We start from the raw sequence: 22,095 nt of genomic DNA on the forward strand, positions 1-22,095 counted from the left end.
TCAGCCGGCACAGACACGATGGGCCGAATGGCCTCCTTCTGTGCCGTAAACTTCTATGATTCTGTGACTACTTTTTGTATCTTTACACAGAATTTACAGCACAGAAATAGGCCATTTGGCCCAACTGGTCGATGCCAGTATTTATGCTCCACAAGAGCAATACAGCCGATAGTACCTGTGGAACTGCGACCCAACATGAGTCAGTGGTGTTGGGGGGAAGAGGAGACAATTGGTAGAAAACAAAATTATTGCCATGGCTCAGAGGTTAGATACCCAACGTCAAACGGTACTAAGGCATACAGCTTAGGAAGGTACGATCCTGGTCTGCTGATCACAGGCATAGCAGCACTACACATCAATTCAGCTGTACGGGGGAGATAGGAGACAAAAACAAGCCAGCAGAGTATCCTGGTCCCAATTGGTCTATAGTGAACATCCTGGAACGTGCAATTGGGTGGACAGGATCAGGGTTAGATAAAATGCCTTCCGATAGTCTAATAGCCTACCAGCACTGACTGCCCAGGCTGACACACGAGGAATGGCAGATTGGACAAAGTAGCGGATTGCCGCCGGTGCCGGGAGAATCGTACACCAACAGGAGTTAGCACCTTCGGGAGAGGAAAGGAGATGTCGAGAGAAAAACCAGAATGGCCAGGGATTGAAGCCAAGACCTTCTGGTCGGTATGGCTCAATGCTGCACCTCCTGATCCATTCACCCATTAAAAGATCAGGGGAGCTAGTCTGAATGTTAAGAATGTGGAACTCGCTAGCACATGGAGTCGTTGAGGTGAATAACGTAGATGTATTTAAATGGGAAGGTGGCGAAGTACATGAGGGAGAAAGGAATAGAAGGATATGGTGATAGGGTGAGATGAAGAGGGGTGGGAGGAGGCTCGTGTGGAGAGTAAACACCAGCATAGACCGGTTGGGCCGAATGGCCTGTCTCCGTGCTGTCCATTCTGTGTAAAATGAGAAGCAGTGACACAGCATGCTGATGGGATAATACTAATTTGCATTGTTATATCCCGATTATGTGTTTACAATCTCAACCATCACGAGGGAGCGATGAGTGAAGGAAGGGCAAGTCACTCCGGGCCTCCTCATACACTACTTAATGGATCGTTTTAAAGCTGCACTGGAGCAGGTTACACTCGCATCTAAAGACCAGCTCAAGAGCTGCAGGACCGTCCACAAGATATATATTCCAAAACTGGTAACTGATTTTACCCTTTTCCTCGCCCACCAATCATAGCATTTCCTTCCCTCTTAAAGAAACATAAGTTTGACTTCTCCCCCCCACCCCACTTCAAAAAATAATTCAGACCTCAATGACAACTTTTTATTTCAATTGGTTTAGAGTAGAGGTTTAATAAAACAACACGCACACATTATAAAGACCACAGGAGTTCAGCCTCTCCAGCCTGCTTCGCCGTTCAATTAGACCAAGGCTGATTTGTATCTCAACTCCATTTACCTGCCATTGATCCCTATCCCTTGGTACCCATACCCAACACACAACTATCTCTGTCTTGAAAGCTCCAATTGACCCCCAGAAACCACAGCCTTTGGGGGAAAAAGGGAGTTCCATATTCCCACTACCCTGTGTGAAAAGTGCTTCCTGACATCACTCCTGAATGGCCTGGCTCCTACTTTTAAAATGATGCCCCCCACCCTGTTCTGGATTCCCCCGCCAGCAGAAATCGTTTCTCTGCGTCCAATGTTTAAGAACAGCACACGCAATTCCTTCATTAAGCCCACTTCTTTCCTCGCATCCACTCCAAAACCCTTTTGTTTAAATCTTCAAACAAGCCTCTTTTACCATCTTATGGACAAGCCCCTTCAGAAACTTAGAGGCCACCTGTCTGCTCGCCTCATTGGAGATTAGGGGTGTACGATATCAGGAATCCTGAGAAGGGGTACGAAAGGAATTAAACGTCAGGTAGGGCTGTATGGTTTGCAAGGGATCCATGAAGTTAAATTTATGCCTCTGAAAATATGACAAAATTCACCGATACCACAGACTCCATTCAATGCCTGCAAAACACATGGGCCCAATTGTTCAGTATAAATAAGCACAGGCATTGCATGCTCCAACAATGTTCAACACAGCAAGATTGGGACTGTCCAAAACACACTACTGTTACAAACATGGAACCGGTTCCACATAGACACTCCAACGCTGCTTTCGACTGCCATGAGATTGATGTGGAATTTAAATCCCCCGCTGTTTGCCTTCATAATTTTATTAAACACTTCACTGAACTACATTCGGTTTCATATGCACATCATTTACAGAATGCTAGAGACGGGAAATTGTATTGATTGTACAAAAATCAAAAGGAAAACTAAATTTTGGTGGACGCCGTTTTACAGGCACTGTGTAAAAACCCGTGAGCAGATTTAATAGTCAGTACGGTTAGTACTCTTTACAGTCACAATGATAAGATTTTCCCCCACCCCACCCCCAGTGTAACTTTACCACGATTTAACTGCTGGCATGTAAAAAAAAAAACTGTAGTTTAAAAAAAAAGGGCAATTCCTCCACTTAACTAAAACACATACTGTAACAAGCTAATGACAGTGGATCAAACGTGACTATTCCCCGGTATTCAAATCATGTCAGTACATCCAAAATGGTAGCCAATATCAGGACTTGTAATGGGATAATAGTGACCAGTATTCCGTCTCTGTGTTGTCTTCCATATCTAACCCTGCTCGCCGAAGGGGTAGTATAGTACGAAATTTAACTGGACTTCGTCTGGTAACAGCTTTCACTGTACGCACAACCCCAGGGTGAAGACACCATTGCTTGCTCCAGCCCGGAGCGATGGGCCAGGCTTCTCTAGGTAACTCTGTAATACAGAGGGAACATGGGACTGGACGTCAGGCTTGCGTGTTACTGCGGTTTGGACCGATGCCATAGTTTGCTCGTCAAGGATCCGAGGGAGAGGCTAGACGACTTTTGCTGCGATAGATCAGTTATTCGCTGCTGTTCTTCCTGGGATTGGGGGAACAGAAACCAAAGAGAGAGGTTAGTGCTGTCTATGAAAGCTATCTGGCTTGACTAACTCTCCAAAACATTGCAGACAGGCTGATAAGTACCTTTGAAACCGTGACCAAAGAAATAACTTGCCTTTGTCCAGGGCCTTTCACGATGAGGTCAATGAAGTGTAATCACCATTGTAACGTAGGAAATGCGGCAGCCAATTTGCGCACAGCAAGGTCCCACAAAGAGCAATGACCAGATAATCTGTTTTTTATTAAGTAATATTGGCTGAGGGATAAATACTGGCCAGGACACGGGCAGCACGGTGGCATAGTGGTTAGCACTGTTGTCTCACAGCGCCAGAGACCCGGGTTCGAATCCGGCCTCGGGCGACTGTCTGTGTGGAGTTTGCACATTCTCCCCGTGTTTGCGTGGGTTTCCTCCGGGTGCTCCGGTTTCCTCCCACAGTCCAAAGATGTGCGGGTTAGGTTGATTGGCTATGATAAATTGACCCTTAGTGTTAGGGAGATTAAATACGTGGGGTTACAGGGATAGGGTGGGATATGCGTTGGTGTAGGGGTTACGGGGATCGGGTGGGATATGTGTCGATGCAGGCTCGATGGGCCGAAATGGCCTCTATCTGCACTGTGGGGTTTCTGTGATTCTGTGACACAGGGGAGAACTCCCTTGCTCTTGTTCCAATAGTGCCAAGGGATCTTTACGTCCACCAGAGGGGGCAGATGGGGGTCTCGGTGTAACATCTCATCCAAAAGACGGCACCCTCCGACAGTGCAGCGCTCCCTCAGTGGAGTGTCAGCCCGGCTGATGTGCTCAAGTCTCTGGAGTGGGACTTGAACCCACAACCTTCGGCCTCAGATGCAAGAGAGCTGCCCACCGAGTCACGGCCGACACCTGCCCAAGATCAAGCAGAATTTAAATAACGGTGTGTTAAGTTGAAAACAGAGCTGCCAATCAAACACAAATTGGAACCAATTGCACAGAAATTTTATAATCAAATGTAATGGTTTTGACAACGTATTCAAACAAATGTATTTTTGCAACAAATGTGTGAAATTAGGTTACGATATGATTTGTGGGTGAAGCTGTTTTATACACCATGACAATTAACGAAGCTAATACCAAGATAAATCTTAAGACAATAATGATTTTTTTCCAAGTCCCTTCATTTAAAATTATGCAGCAATTTGGCTATTTCACTGTATTTTGGAAACAACTTATACACGTGCAACCTTCTAGACTTGCACAGAGCGAAGAAAAATTTATCATCGAATCATACGGCACAGGAGGCGGCCATTCGGCCCATCGTGTCAGTGCCGGCCGAGAAAGAGCTCTCCACCCTAATCCCACTTTCCAGCTCTTGGTCCGCAGCCCTGTAGGTTACAGCACTTCAGGTGCCTATCCAAGTACTTTTTAAATGCTCCTATTTTTCTATGTTTCTATCTCGACCACCCTTTCGGGCAGTGAGTTCCAGACCCCCGCCACCCTCTGGGTGAAAGGTTCTCCTCAACTCCCCTCTAATCCTTCTACCAATTACTTTAAACTTCTGCTCCCTGGTTTTTGACCCTTCTACTAAGGGAATAGGTCCTTTCTATCCACTCAATGTGCAAGCTCAAACATAAACAAAAATCACCTTGGCCAGGATGACGAGGCCGCCATGAACCTCTACCGGGAGTGAAGGAAGTCGGCTCAAAGCAGCCCTGTGGTGCGTCACAATGGTACCAACAGCCACAGCATGGGATGCTAGGGTATGGACCACTGTGAGGCTAGCAACAAGTCACTCTCCCAGCAGAGGGAGGGGAAAATCAATAGCCAAGTCCATAATGGCCACTCCTCTCCACCTCTCGACAACCGAGTTGAGAGCAACTTGACAGCTGTGTAACTCCTCAACTGGGAAATGATACAAGGGGGCCAGAAAGAGATGACAAATCAAGCAATTGTGTGTTTGGAATGACACAAGAGATTAATAATGGAAAGGTGAGCATCACCGATTGCCCAGGTAGAAAAACTGAAAACATGAGAAAGCGAGGTGCAGAGACTTTGCCCACATTTCCACTGAGATCATTTTATATATCGACACGTACTGCTGAACTCTCACCTGTGCTAACAGCTCTTGTCTTTTTTTAAATGCTTCAATTGGATCATCTTCTAGCGCATAGTTCTCCAGTACAGATCGGATATCTTCAACCCCACTCACCGCAATTGCTGCAATGCAAAATACATCGGAAAGTGAGGCAGGGCTGGTACATTCCTCTCAGAAATACATCGAAACGCCACATTAACTACAGAATGCAAGCTTGAAATCCACTATGGAATTGTGTGTGGGCGTGTGTGCTGTGGGGAGGATGCCAAGAAACTCCAGTATGATTTGGACAGGTTGGGTGATTGGGCAGAAGCATGGCAGATGCAATATAACGTGGATAAATGTGAGGTTATCCACTTTGGTGTCAAAAACAGGAAGGCAGATTATCATCTGAATGGCAATAGATTGGGAGAAGGGGAAGTGCAACGAGACCTGGGTGTCCTTGTGCACCAGTCGCTGAAGGTAAGCATGCAGGTGCAGCAGGCGGTTAAGGCGGCAAATGGTATATTGGCCTTCGTAGCGAGAGGGTTCAAGTACAGGAACAAGGATGTCTTGCTGCAGTTGTACAGGGCCTTGGTGAGACCACACCTTGAATATTGTGTGCAGTTTTGGTCGCCTTATCTAAGGAAGGATGTTCTTGCCATGGAGGGAGTGCAGCGAAGATTCACCAGGCTGATAACTGGGATGGCAGGAATGACGTATGAGGAGAGATTGGGTTGATTGGGCTTATACTCGCTGGAGTTTAGAAGAATGAGAGGGGAATCTCATTGCAACTTATAAAATTCTAACAGGACTAGACAGACTAGATGCAGGAAGGATGTTCCCGATGGCCGGGCAGTCCAGAACCAGGGGTCACAGTCTAAGGATAAGGGGTAAGCCATTTAGGACAGAGATGAGGAGGAATTTCTTCACCCAGAGAGTGGTGAACCTGTGGAATTCTCTACCACAGAAGGCAGTAGTGGCCAATTCATTAAATATATTCAAGAAGGAGTTAGATATATTTCTTAAGGCTAAAGGGATCAAGGGATATGGAGAGAAGGCAGGGACAGGGTACCGAGTTTGGATGATCAGCCATGATCTCATTGAATGGCGGAGCAGGCTCGAGAGGCCTACTCCTGCTCCTATCTTCTATGTTTCTATAATATTTCACTGTGGCATTTATAGAATTGGCTCCAAGAGGTCGCCTGATGGCTCAATGGATAAACGCACATGGTTTGGATGTCAGGTCTCGGTTTGACCAGTGTTCATTTAACCAGTCCGAGCTGGGACAGTGGCAGGGGAAACTACAATTGGCCTCAGTATGCCTGCCCCTAGGGAGGTGGAAAAATCAGCCAGGTTAGCTCTCCTGATCCACTGATTCCTGCTGTGTGAACTTCAGGTGAGGATAGATCAGACTCCGCTGTGATAACCTCCATAACGATTTAGCTCGTCAGCATCGTGGTTATGCCACTGGGCTAGTAATCTAGAGGCCTGGACTAATGATTCGGAGACGCAAGTTCAAATCCCACCACAGCAACTGGGGAATTTAAATTCAGTTAATTAAATAAATCTGGACTAAAAAGCTAGTGTCAGTAATGACCATGAAACTATTGGATTGTCGTGAAAACCCATCTGGTTCACTGATGTCCTTCAGGGAAGGAAATCTGCCGTCCTTACCCGGTCTGACCTATATGTGACTCCAGACCCACAGCAATGTGGTTGACTTTTAACTGCCCTCTGAAATGGCCGAGTAAGCCATTTCAGTTGTTTCAATTAGGGATTGCCCACATCCTAAATTAAAAAAAGGTAGCTGATTGCAACCAGTAAACGCAGACCACGGAGGAAGAGTGATCATCTTCTGATGAATGCTGAGACAACGGCTCTCTAGGACATCAGCCAAGTAACAGCCAGTTTCAAATCGGCATTGGGCAAAGTAAGGGAGCAGACGTTCCTGCCTGGAATGACAGCTGGGTAACAAGGTGGGAGAGGAGAGGAGGAATGAAGGAACAAACAAACTTGCATCTGTACAGTGTCCCCAATACATCCTGAAGTGCTTTACAATCAGTAAACTACTTTTGAACGGTAGGCACTGTCACGGTTACTATGCAGGCAAACATAGCAGCCAACTAGCACACAGCAAGGGCCCGCAAACAGCAACTGACCATCGGATCTGGTTTTGGTGATGTTGGTTGAAGGAGGAATGCTGGCCAGGACACTGGGAGAACTCCCTGCTCTTCCTTGGGATCTTTCACATCAGCCAGATGGGCCTTGGATTAACAAGAATGTTAACCATGCATCTTTTTTTTTTTTTAGAAATAGTGAAACTTGTAAATTACGGACACCTTGGGGACTGGCACCAGCTGTCCTTTTTGCGCAGGTGCCCTTATTTTCTAAATGGTCGTTGTATGTACTGTAATAATTTTTCCAACAATCTTGAAGATCCAGCTGAGGTTATGATCAGAAGTAACAATGTTAAGAATCTCTGCCCCCCACACATCTGCTCACAACAGTGTTGCAGTCTAAATTTCTGTTTCATTTCAAACCACTCTCACCTGCGGCGCGCGTACCTTCAGTAATGGCCTACGTTTTTCTGTTCTACTTACCATCATTAGGGCAGTCACAGGACAAAACGGGGGGGAAGAAATGTGATGAAGCTTCCAAAAGGCAAGTCTGGAACGGCTTGAGATCATTTGGGTGGAAAGACACAAAAGGTCACATTATGTCTGTAGGAGGGAAACTGTTGTTTTCTGGTGGAGCAGTGAGTCTGCAGGAAGACTGGCTCACAGGCTTGTCCATCACTGTAGGAGAGCAGCAGACTCGGGACAGCCAGCCACAATCACTCTCCAAAGTCGGAGCTGCTCAAAGGAGCGGACCCACCATCAGAGGGGAAGACGACGATGGCAAGGCCAGGGGGAGAGAGAGGAGCTGCCAACAGCTGCTGAAAGTGTATGGGCGCGGTGCGGGGGAGGGGGCAGGAAAAGACGGCCCCTTCTCGCTGCTGGCACGCGCCTTCCTCGATTCGGGAGGCTGGCGAGGTCAGTGCATGCAGATCAGCGCGAGGAGGCAGTGGCTTCCGTGAAAGAAACAGCTTGTGTGGAATGAGGAGTTCTTTACCCAGCATCCACAGCAGCAGAGAAAGCCCTCTATCCCTGGCAGAGAGCCAGGCAAGCATTCAATCCCAGAGATAGAGTGCTTTCTCTGCCGCTATGGATGCTGGGTGAGAGCTCACCATTCCACAGAAGCGGTTTCTTTCACAAAACCCGCTGCCTTCTTGTGCGGACCCGGGTGTCCAGTGTTTAAAGTTGTAAAAGGGCTTGGTGCATTGGAGGCTGTCCATAGTTTGCAATTTGCCAGTGTCCGTGGTTTCAGAGTGCCTCTTGTATATTTTACCATGCAAGTTATTTGGGGGTCTCAATAAGTGCCCTTTTTTCAGGCATCTGTTTGTACAGGTTTCACAATTTGTTCCCATTCATTTTTACGGAAGTCTGTCCTGTTGATTATTTTTTACAAGTTTAAAAAAAAATCCACCTCTTTAAACTGGACACCAGATACCAACTTAATCCAACTGAAAGCAACTATTATACGGAATACACCAGAGACCAGCGGAATCCACCATCAATAATGTACATTTCCTGCATGAAATTTTAAAGAAAAGCATCATCTGTCCACTGCCATTTAAAGCTGCAATGCACCAAAGATTTTCTTTTAATTTTCCCCGATACGGACTCTTGCTGGGTAATTTGGCTCTTCACGGTGTCAGCCACGGCTCAGTGGGCAGCACTCTCCCGCCTCTGGGACAGAAGGGTGAGGGTTCAAGGCCCACTCCAGAGACTTGAGCACAAAAATCTAGGCGGACACTCCAATGCAGTGCCGAGGGAGTGCTGCACTGTCAGAAGTGCCATCTTTCAGATGAGACGTTAAACCGAGGTCCCGTCTGCTCTCACAGGTGGATGTAAAAGATCCCAGGGCACTAGTTCGAAGAGGAGCAGGGGAGTTATCGCCCAGTGTCCTGGTCAATATTTATCCCTCAATCAACATCACTAAAAATAGATTATCTGGTCATTATCACATTGCTGTTTCTGGGAGCTTGCTGTGCGCAAACTGGCTGCTGCGTTTCCTACATTACAACAGCGACTACACTTCAAAAAGTACTTCATTGGCTGTAAAGCGCTTTGGGACGGCCTGAGGTCGTGAAAGGCGCTATAGAAATGTAGGTCTTTCTTTTCTTTCTAATGGCTCCACAGCTGCAGAGCTACTTGCCTGAAAGTACTGACAAGTAGCCATTCTTCGTGTGTCAGCCAAGACATTAAATGTCATCAGACTATTGGAGGATGGAGAGCATCACAGGGGTGCCCAATCCTGTACTCCCCCAATGTCAGCACATACACATCGAATAGCAGTCAGAGGTGGTTAACCTGCATTGTTTGTCCGCTCCCTAATCTCATGGGATTCAGGTCAATTGTAACATCCCAGTAAGGGCACAGATGGGGAACGTGAACCTAAGACCTTCTGGCCCATAGAGCTCAGCATCACATTATATGGTGCCTTGGCTTAATTGATAGCACACGCCGCTGAATCAGAAGTTGTTAAATGCAAGCCACACTCCAGGACTTGGGCACATAATCTGGGCTGAAACTTCAGCACGGTACTGAGGGAGTACTGCACCGTCGAGACTCCATCTGCCTGTTCAGGTGGTTGTAAAAGATCCCAAGGCACTACTCGAAGAACAGAAAGTTCTCCTGTCACCTTGGCCAACGTTCCTCCCTTAATCAACACCATCTAAAACAGATCAGCCGGTCATTTATCTCATTGCTGTTTCTGGGATATTGCTGTGCGCAAATTGGCGGCCGCACGGGCCTACATAACAACGGCGACCGCATTTCAAAAGTACTTCATTGGCTGCGAAGCGCTTTGGGAAGTCCTGAGGATGTCAAAGGTGTTGCACAAATGCAAGTTCTTTCTTTACAGACTAAGCCATCAAGGAGCACAGTTTTCTCCAAAATAATCTAAGTTTAAAAAAGAATAGCTCCAAATTCCACCGAGTTACCAAGACAGAACAATGTGAAGTGTGTTTACTGTCCGACAGTAACCACAAGATCACAGACTGTTGACAGACTGGAGTCTGCACTCCAAGTCATATCAACGAGGCCACTGACAGCTCCAAAGTGAAACTTTAGATTACTCCCAGTAATTAAATAAAATCGAGGGGAAATTTACAGCTCTACCAGAGGGATTACATTTTTGGTCAGCACATTACAGGAAGGATGTGATTGCACTAGAGGGGGTACAGAGGGGATTTACGAGGATGTTGCCTGGGCTGGGGAATTTTAGCTTTGAAGAACGATTGGATAGGCTGGGGTTATTTTCTTCGGAACAGAGGAGGCTGAGTGGAGATTTAATTGAGGTGTATAAAAAGTGAGGGACCTAGATAGAGCGGATAGGAAGGACCTATTTCCCTTAGCAGAGGGGTCAAGAACCAGGAGGCAGAGATTTAAAGTAATTGGTCGGAGGTTTAGAGGGGAGTTGAGGAGAACTTTTCAGCCAGAAAGTGGTGGGGGTCTGGAACTCACTGCCTGAAAAGGGTGGCCGAGGCAGAAACCCTCATCACATTTGAAAAGTACTTGGATATGCACTTGAAGTGCCGTAACCCACAGGGCTACGGACCAAGAGCTGGAAAGTGGGATTAGGGTGGAGAGCTTTCTTTCGACCGGCACAGTGGGAAATCGCCCCACCTGATGTGTTAAGCCACACAGAGCAGGAAGATCCCAGGTGTGGGTCCTTCTCCCAGATCTCAGCCAATTGTGCTTTTAAGCTGACCAAGAGCGTGCAACTGCAGCTCGCTAATTTTCTCCTCCTGGCTCGGTACTTGGGCTACAGCAACCCGCTTGAGGCTGGGAGAACTGTAGAGTGGGAGACTAAATCCATGCGTGCTCCACTCCAACCTCTGATGCTGGTGTCCAATCACGCTGCATCACCACCACAAAGACAGCAATTCACTAGTCCTTGCCGTCACATACTTTTGAAACGATATCTGAACACAGATGCCCTCAATCCTGAAGTTATTTCTCACCCAGCTTACACGCAGGGCAGACGTTCCCCAGTTAGGGAAGCAAAATCAGCCAGGTGACCTCTTCCAATTCAATGACCCATGTGGGAGAGTGCATGTGTGTCTGGTTTCTGGGAGTCACAAAAGTGACCTGGGGCGCCTCACCCTCAAAACTTACCGATCTTCATGTGGGGAAATGTCTGATCTCTGTTCAGCTTCTCAATCCAGTCAAGGCACAGAATTTGCAAGCAGGCCTTTGTGTGTGCAAACATCTTGCCACTTTTCAAGAAAGTGTATTGCTTTGCCAGCCTCCTGTGTCGCTTTAACCTTCTCGTTAGACATAGTGCCTCTTGCATTTTATGGTAATCGTGCCCTCTGTCCACCATGAGGTAGATTCAGCAACCACAGGGAAAGGGTAACCGTGCAGACGTTGTGAGCGCAATCTCAAAGCAACTGTGAATGCGGCTTTACCAGTCTGGCTGGGGCCTTCTGCTGATGTCAGGAAACGACCTATCCATGCCAGCGATGGTGAAAGCACATTGCTGCCCATATTGGCAAGTGGAGAGGTTAGTCTGCCCGCGGGTATCGTCCAGACAGCAGATAAGTGCCACAAGCAGTGCCTATTCAGTTCTGACACTTTCAGTGAGAGGCCTGCTAGCACTGGGTAATTCATATTGCAGGGTTTCCTCCGATGGTGCTCTTACCACTGGAGGCAACAGTCTGATAGAAAGGGGCAGAAAAGTCTGTAGCTCAAGCTTCTTGACATTAAATTTAATGCTAATCAGAGAACCACATAATTTAGCCCAGCACAATGCAATTTTAAGCACACCAGATCCTCTTCAAACCTTCAGTGTCACAGCTTCTCTTTAGCCTCTGTGACCTTCTTACTCCAGTTCATTCAAAAGGCACAACAAATATTTAACTCGTTCATAACTAAAGAAGCCATTTGGCATTGTTCCCAGCGTGGACCTTGGTCCTAGAAAGATGCCAGATGGCATCACTGCAGCTGCTCGGAGCGACATGATCTACAGCAAGTGGCATCACAATGGCAGTGCGTGGTGAATGGGTTAATCTCCATCAACAGTGAAAAGAGGAGGAAAAAAATACATTAATAAAACACAAAGGCCAAATAACCAGATTGTCATAATTGACCTACAGGTCTTGGGCACATATGCCTCCTCGCAGCTTTGCTATGATTAACTGTTAAGACACCAGTTGCAGTATTTGTTATGCAAACTTTAAGAAGCTCTTGTTTGTTCAACTGGAGGGGTGGGGGTTAAGTTCAGACTCCAAAAAAAAATTACCCGACTATCCAGCCAATTTGACTCAGTGTCACAACGCCTTCGAGGGAACCTCACTCATGAGAATCCACAGAACAAAGAACATCGCCAACCAGCTGGCAGATGGGAACTTACTTTTCAGGAATGCCGCAAGTTCATACAGGGTTCGGTCATCAGAATTTCCATCCCATTTCTTTAGTGCAATACCGTTGAAGGGCTGGAGGCTGAAAGCCTCCTTCTTACAATCCACGATTATAACCTTGGAAGGATCCCTGTTCAGGCAGGAAACGTCCTACAAGAGAGAAATTATGAAAATTCAACACAATTCCATATTAAACATATATATGAAGAGCGCCCGACGGCTCAGCGAAGGCACTGGTATACCAAGCAAGGAAGTCCCACGTTTGATTCTCAGGCTATGCTTTCAGCCAATGTCAGTGTGCGTGTGTGAAGACCAGATCAGGCTTGGCTGTGATGCCTCCCAGAGCTGAATGGCATGCTGACGTGGACGAGACCCACTGATGAAGAATGCTAATGTGGGTTAGGAGCTGAAGCACGATTAGCGCCTGTCGAACTGTATCACCGTACCAGCCAACCTTTTCAGGAGGAGAGAGGGGAACAATTCCTTTCCTGTGCCGAGCTAACTGATCTCAGCAGTTGGGCACTTGCGAACTCTGATGTGCCCCCTGGGTTGGGGGGAGGGAGGGAAATAACAGCCAGGGTTCGTTACTCAGGGACCCCTCTTTGAAATGCATGTGTGGATGTTGTGTGAGGCCCGAATTGGGCTTGGTTGTAAATAACATGCTGACATTGTCTAGGTCCATAGAGGATGAATGGCCACTTTGGGCAGGGGAGGACTGGGCAGCCAAGGGGAGGACCGGGCAGCCAAGGGGAGGACCGGGGAGCGGAGCGGAGGGAAGTGAGGGCCGGGTAGCCGAGGGGAGCGGAACCGAGGGGAGGGCAGGGGAGCAGAGAAGGGGGGAGGGCCGGGGAGCGGAGCAGAGGGAAGTGAGGGCCGGGCAGCCGAGGGGAGGGAAGTGAGGGCCGGGCAGCCGAGGGCAGGGCAGGGCAGAGGAGCCGAGGGCAGGGCAGAGGAGCCGAGGGCAGGGCAGGGGAGCCGAGGGGAGGGGAGCCGAGGGGAGGGCAGGGGAGGGGAGCCGAGGGGAGGGCAGGGGAGGGGAGCCGAGGGGAGGGGAGGGCAGGGGAGGGGAGCCGAGGGGAGGGGAGGGCAGGGGAGGGGAGCCGAGGGGAGGGGAGGGCAGGGGAGGGGAGCCGAGGGGAGGGGAGGGCAGGGGAGGGGAGCCGAGGGGAGGGGAGCCGAGGGGAGGGCAGGGGAGGGGAGCCGAGGGGAGGGCAGGGGAGGGGAGCCGAGGGGAGGGGAGCCGAGGGGAGGGGAGGGCAGCCGAGGGGAGGGGAGGGCAGCCGAGGGGAGGGGAGGGCAGCCGAGGGGAGGGGAGGGCAGCCGAGGGGAGGGGAGGGCAGCCGAGGGGAGGGGAGGGCAGCCGAGGGGAGGGGAGGGCAGCCGAGGGGAGGGGAGGGCAGCCGAGGGGAGGGGAGGGCAGCCGAGTGGAGGGCAGCCGAGGGGAGGGCAGGGCAGGGTAGCCGAGGGGAGGGCAGGGCAGGGGAGGGGAGCCGAGGGGAGGGCAGGGCAGGGGAGCCGAGGGGAGGGCAGGGCAGGGGAGCCGAGGGGAGGGCAGGGCAGGGGAGCCGAGGGGAGGGCAGGGCAGGGGAGCCGAGGGGAGGGCAGGGCAGGGCAGGGGAGCCGAGGGGAGGGCAGGGGAGGGGAGCCGAGGGGACGGCAGGGGAGGGGAGCCGAGGGGAGGGCAGGGGAGGGGAGCCGAGGGGAGGGCAGGGGAGGGGAGCCGAGGGGAGGGCAGGGGAGGGGAGGGCAGCCGAGGGGAGCCGAGGGGAGGGGAGCCGAGGGGAGGGCAGGGGAGGGGAGGGGAGGGGAGCCGAGGGGAGGGCAGGGCCGGGCCAGGGAGCCGAGGGGAGGGCCGGGGAGGGGAGAGGAGAGGAGGGGAGGGGAGGGCAGGGCCGGGGAGAGGAGAGGAGGACAGGGCAGGGGAGCCGAGGGGAGGGCAGGGCCGGGCCAGGGAGCCGCGGGGAGGGCAGGGCCGGGCCAGGGAGCCGCGGGGAGGGCAGGGCCGGGCCAGGGAGCCGCGGGGAGGGCAGGGCCGGGCCGGGCCAGGGAGCCGCGGGGAGGGCAGGGCCGGGCCGGGCCAGGGAGCCGCGGGGAGGGCAGGGCCGGGCCAGGGAGCCGCGGGGAGGGCAGGGCCGGGCCAGGGAGCCGCGGGGAGGGCAGGGCCGGGCCAGGGAGCCGCGGGGAGGGCCGGGCCAGGGAGCCGCGGGGAGGGCAGGGCCGGGCCGGGGAGCCGCGGGGAGGGCAGGGCCGGGCCGGGGAGCCGCGGGGAGAGCCGGGCCGGGCCAGGGAGCCGCGGGGAGGGCAGGGCCGGGAAGCCGCGGGGAGGGCAGGGCTGGGCCGGGGAGCCGCGGGGAGGGCAGGGCCGGGGAGCCGCGAGGAGGGCAGGGCCGGGCCAGGGAGCCGCGGGGAGGGCAGGGCCGGGCCAGGGAGCCGCGGGGAGGGCAGGGCCGGGCCAGGGAGCCGCGGGGAGGGCAGGGCCGGGCCGGGCCAGGGAGCCGCGGGGAGGGCAGGGCCGGGCCGGGCCAGGGAGCCGCGGGGAGGGCCGGGCCAGGGAGCCGCGGGGAGGGCAGGGCCGGGCCGGGGAGCCGCGGGGAGGGCAGGGCCGGGCCGGGGAGCCGCGGGGAGAGCCGGGCCGGGCCAGGGAGCCGCGGGGAGGGCAGGGCCGGGAAGCCGCGGGGAGGGCAGGGCTGGGCCGGGGAGCCGCGGGGAGGGCAGGGCCGGGGAGCCGCGAGGAGGGCAGGGCCGGGCCAGGGAGCCACGGGGAGGGCAGGGCCGGGCCAGGGAGCCGCGGGGAGGGCAGGGCCGGGCCAGGGAGCCGCGGGGAGGGCAGGGCCGGGCCAGGGAGCCGCGGGGAGGGCAGGGCCGGGCCAGGGAGCCGCGGGGAGGGCAGGGCCGGGCCAGGGAGCCGCGGGGAGGGCAGGGCCGGGCCGGGGAGCCGCGGGGAGGGCAGGGCCGGGCCGGGGAGCCGCGGGGAGAGCCGGGCCGGGCCAGGGAGCCGCGGGGAGGGCAGGGCCGGGGAGCCGCGGGGAGGGCAGGGCCGGGCCAGGGAGCCGCGGGGAGGGCAGGGCCGGGAACAGAGTCAGGAAACAAGGGGACAGCAGGGGAGAAAAATTAGTGATGAGACACGGGGGGAAAATTGGTAATAATTGAAAAGAAAATTCAAAACAAAGTCAGGGTGAATTCCATATTAATAAAAATTATTAAATAGGCTGCTACCACCATCTGCAGATATAGAATTGCCAGATTGTTTAATCTAATTATTGGAAACCCATCTGTTCCCGAGCAGAGTACATCAGTCATTATTTGACCAGAGTCAAATACTAATAAAGCTGTTATAGGTCACCCCTTCATAGCAGCAGAACCTCCTAATGAATTACAATTCAATCGACGCTCACTCCATAGAAACTTGCAGTGCATTAAAGGAGCAGTCTGATGGCTCGCAGAGAAACCTGTCGAGGGTTCGCATGTTTCCACTTTGCAGACATCCGATATTAAACCCGAACATTATCAACTTGAATGAGGGCGAAACATCAAAGGCTGTGAAAGCAACACCAGATTTCTATAGTAACATTTCCATGGCACAATAAGAAACAAACAGGATTACATCTGCTGTCATTTGGTGAATAGATTAAGTGCTCTCCAGGTTATTTGCCGATATATAGCCTTGCAAATGAGAAATCTGTGGATCGGAGCTTTACATACCATGAAGATGCGAGGTTTGGTCCCAAGTCTGTGTTGAGCTAGCTAATCTAAGCAAGGATGAATGCACCATCGCGTCCCAACTCTCCCTCTCAATCTTTGCACCCGACTTCTGTCTCACCCACAGCACTGTGCCTGCCCTGGTCAAAACTACCAATGATACGGTGACTGCAGTATCCCCATCTCATCTTTCTTAACCTCTCAGTGCCCTTAGAAACATTCAACCATTCCACGTCTCCTCCACTGTTCACCTAAGCGGCTGCCCTTTAACGGGTGTTTCTAGCTCGCGAAGTACGAGCACATTTCCTGCGAATATCTCCTTAACCTTGCCCAACATGGTCACCTCCACTCTGCCTCAAGATTCGGCCCTTGGCCCCCCCCCACCGCCGCTTCTATTCTTCAGCCCTCGAGAGACATCATCCATGTGGTCTGCTTCCATATGTATGCCAATGACACTCAGCTTTACCCCTCCACCACCACATTCGATTCCCTGGCAGTGGCCGTGCTGTCCCAACAGGCTGCCCAACATCAAGTTACAGATGAGCCAGAACTTTCTCCATTATTTGTCAAGACTAAATCCACCCAGTTTAATTCTCGTCAGAAACTCCCTGTCCCAGCCTGATCCCACTGCCCCCGTGACTGCTAGGTCAGACTAAACCAGACTGTACACAATTTTAGTGTCATGTTATTACCCCAAGCTGATGTTTCGACCAATCCAGTCCACCACCAGGGACTTCCTACTTCCATCTCCGTTCTAAAGCCAAGCCCGAAACAATTGAAAGGCTAATTTATGTCATTGTAAATAAATGCAATGTTGGCCTTTATTGCAAAGGGAATGGAGTATAAAAGTAGGGAAGTCCTGCTACAACTGTACAGAGCGTTGGTGAGACCACACCTGGAGAACTGCGTACAGTTTTGGTGTCCTTATTTAAGGAAAGATATACTTGCATTGGAGGCAGTTCAGAGAAGGTTCACGAGGTTGATTCCGGAGATGAAGGGGTCGTCTTATGAAGAAAGGTTGAGCAGGTTGGGCCTATTCTCATTGGAGTTTAGAAGAATGAGGGGATCTTATTGAAACACAAGATTCTGAAGGGGCTTGACAGGGTAGATGCAGAGAGGACGTTTCCTCTCGTGGGGGAATCTAGAATTAGGGGGCATAATTTCAGAATAAGGGGGCACCCATTTAAAATGGAAATGAGGAGGAATTTCTTCTCTCAGAGGGCTGTGAATCTTTGGAATTCTCTTCCCCAGCGAGCTGTGGAGGCGGAGTCAGTGAATGTATTTAAGGTGGAGATAGACAGATTTTTGAACGATAAGGGAGTCGAGGGTTATGGGGAGCGGGCAGGGAAGTGGGGTTGAGGCCAAGATCAGATCAGCCATGATCTTACTGAATGGCGGAGCAGGCTCGAGGGGCCAAATGACCTACTCCTGTTCCTAGGAACGTTTTATGTTCTTATGTAACCTCTAGGCTCAACGCAATCCTCGTCAGTTTCCCAAACACAAATTCTAACCCATTTGGAACTCCACCAACCCCTTTCTATCACCACTTACTTACCACCGCTGCCCTATGCCAACCATTGCTATTGCCCCATCTTTCAACACTGACTTCAACATCTGCACCTACAATTCCCTCCATGGCCTCACTCCACTCTATCTCTGCAACCTCGTCCAGCCTTACACCCCAACTCACGTCCCTCTGCTCCTCTGAATCTAGACTAGTGGGCATCCATCTTCCTCCATTCCACTGGGTGCAGAGGTTTCAACCATCACGATCCAGCTCACTGAAAGTCTTTCCCAAATCCCCTCCACCGTCCGGCTCACAAAGTCTTTCCCAAATCCCCTCCACCGTCAAACACTTTCACAAAATCTATTATCTGACCGTGCCTGTGGTCATCTGCCCTAACTCTTCCCAAAATCCCTGCTCAGTGTCCCAATTTCACCCCAACTCCCTTTTGTGAAGCATTTTGATACATTTTGCTTTGTTAAAGGTGCTACATAAATGTAGCCTGTACAACTGTCCTCAGTGTCCATTATTATTTTTTTATTATTTATTACATAGAATTTACAGCACAGAAACAGGCCATTCGGCCCAACCGGTCCATGCCGGTGTTAATGCTCCACATGAGCCTCCTCCCACCCTACTTCATCTAACCCCATCAGCATAACCTTCTATTCCTTTCAGGCTCATTACATAGCCAAGGGAAAAATTCTCCTGATCCGTGCGGCTAGGAACCATACCAGGTTCTTTTAGAAACTGGAACATCATTCCCCCCCATCCCTCCCACTGTATTTCCCCTTACTACGTCATGCAACATGCCAGAGTGATTGGGAACATGTGTGTCAAGACCTTGGAGAGGGTGCAGAAGAGATTTACTAGAAAAGTACCAGGGATGAGGGACTTCAGTTATGTGGAGAGACTGGAGAAGCTGGGGTTGTTCTCCTTAGAGCAGAGAAGGTTAAGGGGTTTATAACAGATGTACTTAAAATTATGAAGGGTTAAATAGAGTAAATAAGGAGAGACTGTTTCCAGTGGCAGGAGGGTTGGTAACCAGAGGACACAGAGTGAAGGTGATTGGTAAAAGAACCAGAGGCCATGTGAGGAAACATTTTTTTTTACGCAGCGAGTGGTTGTGATCTGGAACACGCTGCCTGAAAGGGCGGTGGAAGCAGATTCAATAGTAAGTTTCAACAGGGAGCTGGATAAATACCTGAAGGGAAAACATTTACACAGCTATGGGGAAAGAGCAGGGGAGTGGGACTAATTGGCTAGCTCGCTCAAAGAGCCTCCAAATGTGCTGTACGACTATGATCTCAGGCCAGAATCTCTATTTTGTGGCAAAGGTGATGCAATGTGCCACGCCATTTATTCAGCCTAATTTTCTCCCCATCTCTTCCGAAGATGACGACTTTCGCTGTGGAGCAGTTCCATCGGTGCCCGCAGCTCTACGGTATCTCGGCCAACTGGCCATTCTTCTGACCAAACCTAGAGCTTCAGCAGGTTCCGCGAGGTTTTTCCACAGTGAGGCCCAATCTTCTCGCCCAAAATCCACCCGTTTCTGCAGGGGTCAGTGGCTAGTGGTTAGAGTGGAAATCCTGCTGGCTTTCCCGCTCTCTAGCCCAGGGGCTGCCCCAGCTGAGGTCAATAAGCCAGGAAATGAAGCACACCATCCGGGGCTATGGAATGGAAAGCAGCTGAATTTCCCACTCCTGATGGTCATGGATTAACCAAAGCTGGGAAAGTGCGTGAATGTGTAGACAGACATGGAGCAATAACAAATTAGCCTGTTGATACTCAGACTATGCTCACACATACTCGGGTGAGGCAGCAGATACCTGCTGGCACATGGAACAGTACCCCAGCATAAGTCCTTACCAACATTCCCGCTAAGCCGCACGGCGGTCTGAAGGTCCCGCGCAGGCCGCTCACCGGCTTTTACACTGAAGAAACCGTGCATGTGCGCAAATTTGATTGGGCCAGTTAAAGGGACTGCGCACCTAAAATAAAAATTAGAGGGGACATTGTTCATTACCTCCAGGAGAGAGGAGAAAAGTGGAGGCGGGGTAGTGGATGAGAGAACATGTGAAGGAATAAGCCATATAACCGATTCAGAAAAAGACACCATTCTATGAAAGAATTCCGGCCTTACTGAAACATGACAAACTGGGTCTGGAAATCGAGAAACCGAACGATGAAAAAGCTGTGAAAGTATTCTGGCTATAGAGATAAGATGGCTGTTGACACTGAATCAATAGCCTTATTGAAACAGAAGGTTAAAGGCTCCGGTAGGCTGAACCTTTGGGAACAAGACAATGGTTCACCCTGGACAAGGTGTTCCAATTTACACTTCGTAAAGAAGCGCAAACATCTGCCTTTGTAAAAATGACATCAAGTAAAACACACACCTGCCGTTACACCGTTTTTTATGGTAAACTTAGAACACCTAGAGAAGAGACATAATTCTGTAATGCTACCAGCTGAGGTGACTAAGAATTGCAGGGATCAGCAGAAAAATGACTAGAGATAATTAGCTTATATCAGCAGAAAACCGTAAAGGAAATACCACTGGAATAGGGTATAAATATTGAACACTCAAATGGGATAGTAGACTCGCTTTAAAGGGGCAAGGCGATTCTCGGCTTCAGAGGCGGCTCTGTTAATCTCCAACTTTTTGTACCTCGGGTATCAAAGGTTTTTGATTTTGGTGGATATCCTGTAGAAAACTAAGAACTGTAAAACTGTAGCGAAGTTAAGATTTGAGAATAAGGTTCTCTGATAATAGAACTGTTAATGTCGCGATTGACTCACCAACTGTAAATGACATGTCGGTTCTTTAATAAATCTATATTTTTTAGAATTGTCTCACACGGTGGCATAGTGGTTAGCACTGTTGCCTCACAGCGCCAGGGACCCGGCCTCGGGTGACTGTCTGTGTGGAGTTTGCACATTCTCCCCGTGTTTGCGTGGGTTTCCTCCGGGTGCTCCGGTTTCCTCCCACAGTCCAAAGATGTGCGGGTTAGGATGATTGGCTATGATAAATTGACCCTTAGTGTTAGGGGGATTAAATATGGGGATAGGGTGGGATATGTGTTGGTGTAGGGGTTACGGGGATCGGGTGGGATATGTGTCAGTGCAGACTCGATGGGCCGAAATGGCCTCTATCTGCACTGTGGGGTTTCTGTGATAAGTCTTCTGTATCAAAAACTCGCGAACTCAATCTCTGTCTACTCTTTGGTGAGGAGTTGCAAAATTCTGAGGGAGTTTTCCGGACCCTCATAATATCCGAAGTTACAGTCTAGCTAAACTTATTAAAAGTGCTATCTGGAGGACGGTAACATTTTCAGGTTGTTCCTTTCCTTTAGGGAGATAGTCCGGACCTTTAGACCCAAATAAGTGTCTTTAGGATTCGGCTACTTCAAACTTTAGTTGAAAGTGAACGTCTGAGGAATACGCCTGATCCGGGGTAGCCCTAAAGGGGCTAGGACTAGCAATTATCCCTTCAAACATACCTTAAAACAAAAGAAAATGTACCTTAAACAACATTCTATGCTATGTGCCCTGGCCTCATAAAATATCCCATAAAACCAACTTAAAGAAGAAGACTCTCGTCCTTTAAAAAAAAAATCTGCCAGCACTTTTATGGGACTGTAAAATTTGCTTTGCAGAATTCAATTGGAATTAATTTCATTGGAATAACCTTCAGTCAAATACTTTCACCACCATTTCAAATTCATTTGCTGACGCTTGCCCCAGTGGCTCAGTAAGTTTCTCCAGACAGGAAGCTCCCAAGTTCCATCTCTGGTCTGAGTTGAGTCAGCTGATCTCAACCAGTGTGGGGAAACGGAGGCACTAAACTTAATTTAATTTTAATTTATTCACAGGATGTGGGCTTCGCTGGCAAGGCCGGCATTTATTGCCCATCCCTAATTGCCAGTGAGAAGGTGGTGGTGAGCCGCCGCCTTGAACCGCCGCAGTCCGTGAGGTGCGTTGTAGCGGTTTGGTACAACGGAGTGGCCATTTCAGAGGGCAGTTAGGAGTCAAGCACATTGCTGTGGTTGTCACGTCTAGGCCAGACCGGGTAAGGGCAGCAGATTTCCTTCCCTAAAGGACATTAGTGAACCAGATGGCCTTTGACGACAATCCGGTAGTTTCATGGTCACCATTACTGATACTAGCTTTTTATTCCAGATTTACTTAATTAACTGCATTTAAATTCCCCAGCTGCCGTGATGGAATTTGAACTCGTCTCCGGATCATTTGTCCAGGCCTCTGGATTACTCGGCCAGTAACATAACCACTGTGCTACCGTACCATGCATCTGGCATCTCCACACCTGGGTTAGAGGAGGGAACACCAGCCAGCAT

At 50.5% G+C, this 22,095-nt stretch overlaps 1 protein-coding gene across 1 annotated transcript in view; it reads right to left on the reverse strand.

Annotated features, from left to right (window-relative positions):
* Nucleotides 1-1,325: 1,325 nt before the first annotated feature.
* timm50 (translocase of inner mitochondrial membrane 50 homolog (S. cerevisiae)) overlaps nt 1,326-22,095 on the reverse strand; it is a 186,774-nt gene continuing 166,004 nt past the window's right edge. The window contains exons 8-10 of the mRNA XM_085973600.1: nt 12,528-12,684; nt 5,103-5,209; nt 1,326-2,998 (exon numbers count right to left, since the gene is read on the reverse strand). Of these exons, the coding sequence (XP_085829726.1) occupies nt 2,897-2,998; nt 5,103-5,209; nt 12,528-12,684 (366 nt within the window). The 3' untranslated portion in view covers nt 1,326-2,896. The remainder of the gene's footprint in view (nt 2,999-5,102; nt 5,210-12,527; nt 12,685-22,095) is intronic.

Source organism: Somniosus microcephalus, chromosome 34 (genome assembly GCF_052327205.1).
Source record: "Somniosus microcephalus isolate GS21.2 chromosome 34, FLI_Smic_1.0, whole genome shotgun sequence".
NCBI lineage: Eukaryota > Metazoa > Chordata > Chondrichthyes > Squaliformes > Somniosidae > Somniosus > Somniosus microcephalus.